Below are 5,715 nucleotides of genomic sequence, written 5' to 3'. Positions count from 1 at the left end.
ATTGAGAATACCATGGACTGCTAGGAAAACAAACAGGTTTGTCCTGGAAAGGGTTAAACCGGGTGGCTCTTGGAGGCAAGGATTCTGAGGTTCCGTCTAACATACTTTGGACATATTGTGAGGAGAGACCTGTCCTTGGAGAAGGACATCATGCTTGGGAGGGTGGAGGGACGGCGCAGGAGGCGAAGGCCCTCTATGAGGTGGATTGATTCAGTAACTGGGATAATCGGGATGGGAGTGTCAGAGACAGTGCGATGGGCACAAGACAGAGCAGAGTTTAGGGCTGTTGTACATAGGGTCGCTATGAATCGCAAGCGCGACTCGACGGCACATATCAACAACAACAACAACAACGATGGCTTAGTAGTAAGGAACTGCACTGCCAAATCAAAGGTCTGCTGATTTGACTCCACCATCTACTCTGTGGGAGAAAGATGGCTTTTTTACTGCCTCTGAAAACTTGGTGGAGGGTCAGCAATGGTTGATTCGGACTTGATGGTACACAACAAACAACTCAGTTTTTGAGGGAGTAAAAGGGAATGATTGACTTAAAATTTCTGGAACACTAATTTTCTGTTAGGGAGTTACTGGAAAATGCATGCAAAGGTTATGGGAAAAAAAGTGCTGTTAGGTGAGTTCTCTTCTGGCATTTGATCAGAATAATGTGATAGAAGAGATCAGTGGAAAAATCATTCATATGGCAAGAACGCTAAATTTAGAACTTGATATTGGTGATTGGATAATAATAGCTCATAGATCATGAAGACAGAAGTTGACAGATAATAACTTGTGGATTATGAAGAGAAAATAAATGTTGAAGAAGTAATGAGGAAGAAGGAACAAAAGTATGGGGGGAAATAAGAAAAGTGACAGTGAACGGATGAGATATTTTCCTAAACAAAGTTTATTTCCTCAAAAACATGAACTCAAATGCTGAATACCTTGCTAAAGTTGAGAGGCAGATTTGGGAAGAAGGGAGATGTTACAGACAAATATATAAAGAAAAAAGGATCATATAGATGATTATAATTTTTCTGACTAGAAACAGCATTTCTATTGCCAAGGATAATCCAGAGGACCTAGCACTTTCCACAAGTGGAATCATTACCACAACTGACACAATGTCAATGTCATCGAAACTCGTGTTCATTGCCAGCATACGTTTTTATGATTTTTGTGTGTTTTAATGTTTGTATGAACGGGAGCTCTGGTGATGTGATGCATTATGTGTGGCGCTGCTAAATGAAAGTTTTGAAGTTCATATCCACCCACTGCTTTTAGGGAGAAAGCTGGGGAGTGTACCCCTGTAAAGATTGGAAGCATTAATTAGAATGACTAATGGCAGTGGTTTTGGCTTTTTTATGTATTAAAATATACCTCTAAGTTAAGTTTGAACACAAGGAAATTTCAGATTTATAAAGATACTGATTTTAAAAGGCAATTATAAGAAAATGAAGGAAAAAAGAGGTCTTTTAACGTCGGTCAAACCCAACTAACGATGGAGTGGTTGGAATGAAACCACATCATAAGTCAGGGACTAATCAACGTTGGAACAATAGTTTATGCACTTATAGACTTAAGGCCAGGGTAAGAATAGCTCGGGAGATGAAAAGGAACACCCCCAGTGGGATAAAGCAAACTCTTTGCAGCATGTGAGATGCAGAGAGCTGGGGGGCCGCTCACCAGCCTTCGCGGCTTCTTCCTGCTGCTTCCTCTCCTGCAGCTCCTGCAGTCTCCGCCGGAACTCCTCCTGCTGCTGCCGAGCGCGCTCACGAGCTGCCTGCAACTGCAGCTGCCGCCGTATCTCCTCCTCTTCCTGCTGCCGCTGCTCGTCTTCGCGCCTCTGCTTTCTTAAGCTGAGAAAATGTGCAAGACTGTGAGGGAACTGGCACAAATACTGGGGCATTCTTCTAAGAGCAGCCCAAGACTCTGCAGCCTGTAGGCCAGACTAAGGGGCCAGATGCAATATCCCTCCTTCAGAAGAGACTCAGTTTACTAAGGAAAGCCAGGATTGCAAGTCCGCTATGGCATTGGGATTCAGACTCAAAGAAAACGCAAACTCACAGCTGTCAAGTCTGTGCTGACGCATAGCGACCCTCCATTGGTTTCTGAGGCTGTAAATCACATCGGGAGGAGACTGCTCATCTTTCTCCCAGGGAGCTTCTGGTGGATTTGAACCACCAGAGAGATGCACTGGATTACAGCACAACTTTGTGCTCCGGAGTAAACCCAAGTTATCCAACCTGTTGCTGTCGGTTGATTCTGACTCATAACAATCCTAAAGGACAGAGTACAACTGTCCCACCGGGTTTGCGAGGCTGTAAATCATTATGGAAACAGACTGCCTTGTCTCCCCCGACCCCTACGCTGCTGGTGGGTTTGAACTCCATACCTTTAGGTTAGTAGCTGAGTGCTCAACCATCTGCGCCACCAAGTTAAGAATCATAAATTTTCAATAGTTTCATTTTCTAGTCTTTTATGTTTGAAACTCACAAGGTTGTGAAGATTGAATTAAATGAGTTAAAACCTGTGAATGAGCCAGACAGTTTCTCAGAGGCCCAGCAAATGTGTCAGATTTGAATTTCAAAGTCGTCCCAGGAACCTCCACCAACATCTGTCTTGAGTAACCTGTGACTGTCTTATCTTTGGTTCTGGTTCAGGCATCTGCATGCCAGTTTACATCAGGCATGAGCCTCAGAAGCCAGTTTTGCCCTATTGGAGGTCAGCATGGGCGGTCTGTGGCCGCCCAACCCACGGGATCTTCTCAAACACATGAAGTCAAATGCTGATCACCTGGCCAAAGCTGAGAGGCAGATTTGGGAAGCAGCAAGATGTTATGGCAAAACCTCTGTCTCTCTCTCTCAAAAAAAGGACCATGCAGATAATTCCAATTTTCTGACTAGAAACACCTGGACAATCCAGAGGATCCAGAACTTTCCACAAGTGGAATTATTACCATAATTGATGCAATGTCAATGCCATCCAAACCCTTTTCATTACCCGCATACATTTTTATGATTTTTGTGTGTTTTAATGTATGTATGAACAGGAGCTCTGTTGATGTGATGCATTCATTATGTGTTGTGCTGCTAACCGTGAGTTCAGAAGTTCAAATCCACCAGCTGCTCTGAGGGAGAAAGCTGGGCAGTGTCCTCCTATAAAGGCTAGTAACCTGATGGAGGGTTGCTATGCTATGAATTGGAGTGACTGCTTGACCCACCGGATCTCCTCCGCGCGTCTTTGCTGCTCCAGCTCCAGCTCCTGCTTCATCTTCTCCACCCGCTCCAGCTGCTCCTGCTGGAGCCGCCTCTGCTCCTCCTGCTCCCTCCTCTTCCTCTCCACCTCCAGGCGTCTCATCTCAGCCTTCTCTGCTCGAAGCCTGTCCCGGGACGCTTTCTCCTGCTCTCTCTTGGCAAAGAGGGCCTACGAGACCAGAGGATTCTTAGCGTAGAGGACTGTGTTGGACATGGATGACCTTGTCTCTGTAGTAGACCATCCTCTCCCCTAGTGTTGTATCTAATCCGAAACAGAGTCATGGAGCCCATACTCTCTCCACAGCTGCATAAACTCTGGTGGGCTTAGGGGGTTTATTCCTTTGGGATTTGAGGATCACAACTTCTCTTGTTACTGTCTTCCTCATGGGTGTGTTAACTAGGCTTGGTTGAAATAGTGAAAGTGCCAACATGTTGTTGTTGTTATGTGCCGTCGAGTCGCTTGCGACTCCTAGCGACCTACAACAGCCCTAAACTCTGCTCTGTCCTGTGCCAATCACACTGTCTCCAACACACTCATCCCGATTATCCCAGTCACTGGATTAATCCACCTCATAGAGGGCTTTCCCCTCCTGCGCTGTCCCTCCCCCCTACCAAGGATGATGTCCCTCTCTAAGGACCAGTCCCTCCTTACAACATGTCCAAAGTATGTCAGACGGAGCCTCAGAATCCTTGCCTCCAAGGAGCCGCCTGGTTTAAGCCTTTCCAGGATGAGTCTGTTTGTTTTCCTAGCAGTTCATAGGACCCTCAATACTCTTCTCTAGCATCACAGCTCAAAGACATCAATTCTCCTTCTATTCTCCTTAGTCATTGTCCAACTCTCTGATGCATAACAAGTGATAGCAAAGAGCATGGCCTGTATCAGACGCACTTTAGTCTCCAGAGAGACACCATTGCTCTTCAATACTTTGGAGAGGTCTCTAACAGTAGACTTTTCCATAGCAATATGTCTTTTAATTTCCTGGCTACTGGTACTGAGAGTGTTGATTGTGGAGCCAAGCAAACTAAAGCTGTGAACAATCTCAGTCTCTTCATCATCCATCCTGATGCTGCCAATTGGTCCAGTAGTGAGAATCTTTGTCTTCTTGACATTGAGCCTCAATCCATATTGGAGGCTGCAGTCTTTGACCCAACATACTGCTTGGTATATCATATATTCTGAATTCTCAACCCTAGCAGCACTTTAGTACCACCCCTAAACAAAACAAAGCAGCCCATAATTAACAAACCCTGTTGCTGACCCATAGAGACCCTACAGGGTCAAACAGAAATACCCCACAGGATTTCCAAGACCTTCGAAGTAAGGATGAGAAGACTTCCACCTCATATACTTGGGGAAAATTACTAGAAGGGGCCAGACCCTGGAGAAAGGTATCTTGCCTTGGTAGCAGGTCAATGAAAAAGAGGAAGACCTTCAGTGAGATAAACTGACACACTGGCTGCAACACAGAAGGAGTGGTGAGAAGGGCACAGGACAGGGCTTCGTTCTGTTGTACACAGGTCACTGTGAGGTGGAGTTGACCTAACAGTACCCAACAGCAACAGGACTGGAGAAAGACTCATCAACCACCTGCCTTATGCAGATGAGACAACATTTTCTGCTCAAACTGAGGAGGACCTCAGGCATTTAGTGAAGAAGGTCAAAGACTGCAGCCTTCAATATGGATTGAAGCTCAACATCAAGAAAACAAAGATTCCCAATTGGCAACATAATGATAGAGAGGAGATCGAGATTGTTAACAGCTTCAGCTTGCTTGGCTCCACAATCAAAACTCTTGGTATCAGCAGCCAGGAAATTAAAAGACGAATTGCATTGGGAAAATCTGCAGTCAGGGACCTCTCCAGAGTACTGAAGACCAACGGTGTCAGTCTGGAGACTAATGTGCACCTGATCCAAGCCACAGTCTTTGCAATTACTTGCGATGCATCAGAGAGCTAGACAATGACTAAGGATGATGGAAGAATTGGTGCCTTTGCGTTGTGGTGCTGGGGAAGAGTACTGAATATACCCATGGACTGCTAAGAAAACAAACAGGTCTGTCCTGGGGAGGGTGAAATGAGGCTGCTCCTTGGAGGCAAGGTTTTTGAAGTTCTGTCTCACATACATTGGGCATGCTGCCAGGAGGGACCGGTCCTTGGAGAGGGACATCATGCTTCGAAGGGTGGTTGTTGTTGTTGTTAAGTGCCGTTGAGTCACTTGCGACTCATAGCGACCCTATGTACAGCAGCCCTAAACTCTGCTCTGTCTTGTGCCAATCGCATTGTCTCTGACACTCCCATCCCGATTATCCCAGTCACTGAATCAGTCCACCTCATAGAGGCATAGAGGGCCTTCCCCTCCGGCGCCGTCCCTCCACCCTCCCAAGCATGATGTCCTTCTCCAAGGACTGGTCTCTCCTCACAACATGTCCAAAGTATGTTAGACGGAGTCTCAGAATCCTTG

At 45.9% G+C, this 5,715-nt stretch overlaps 1 protein-coding gene across 1 annotated transcript in view; it reads right to left on the bottom strand.

Annotated features, from left to right (window-relative positions):
- LOC102862159 (uncharacterized protein KIAA2012 homolog) overlaps positions 1-5,715 on the bottom strand; it is a 177,448-nt gene that overhangs the window by 12,452 nt on the left and 159,281 nt on the right. The window contains 2 exon segments of the mRNA XM_006889149.1: positions 1,684-1,856; positions 3,221-3,423. Of these exon segments, the coding sequence (XP_006889211.1) occupies positions 1,684-1,856; positions 3,221-3,423 (376 nt within the window).

The sequence above is a fragment of the Elephantulus edwardii genome, unplaced genomic scaffold (genome assembly GCF_000299155.1).
Source record: "Elephantulus edwardii isolate Elephantulus edwardi_28Jun2011 unplaced genomic scaffold, EleEdw1.0 scaffold00075, whole genome shotgun sequence".
NCBI lineage: Eukaryota > Metazoa > Chordata > Mammalia > Macroscelidea > Macroscelididae > Elephantulus > Elephantulus edwardii.
The sequence above is the reverse complement of the archived record's forward strand: the minus strand, read 5'-3'. Positions and strand labels throughout refer to the sequence as shown.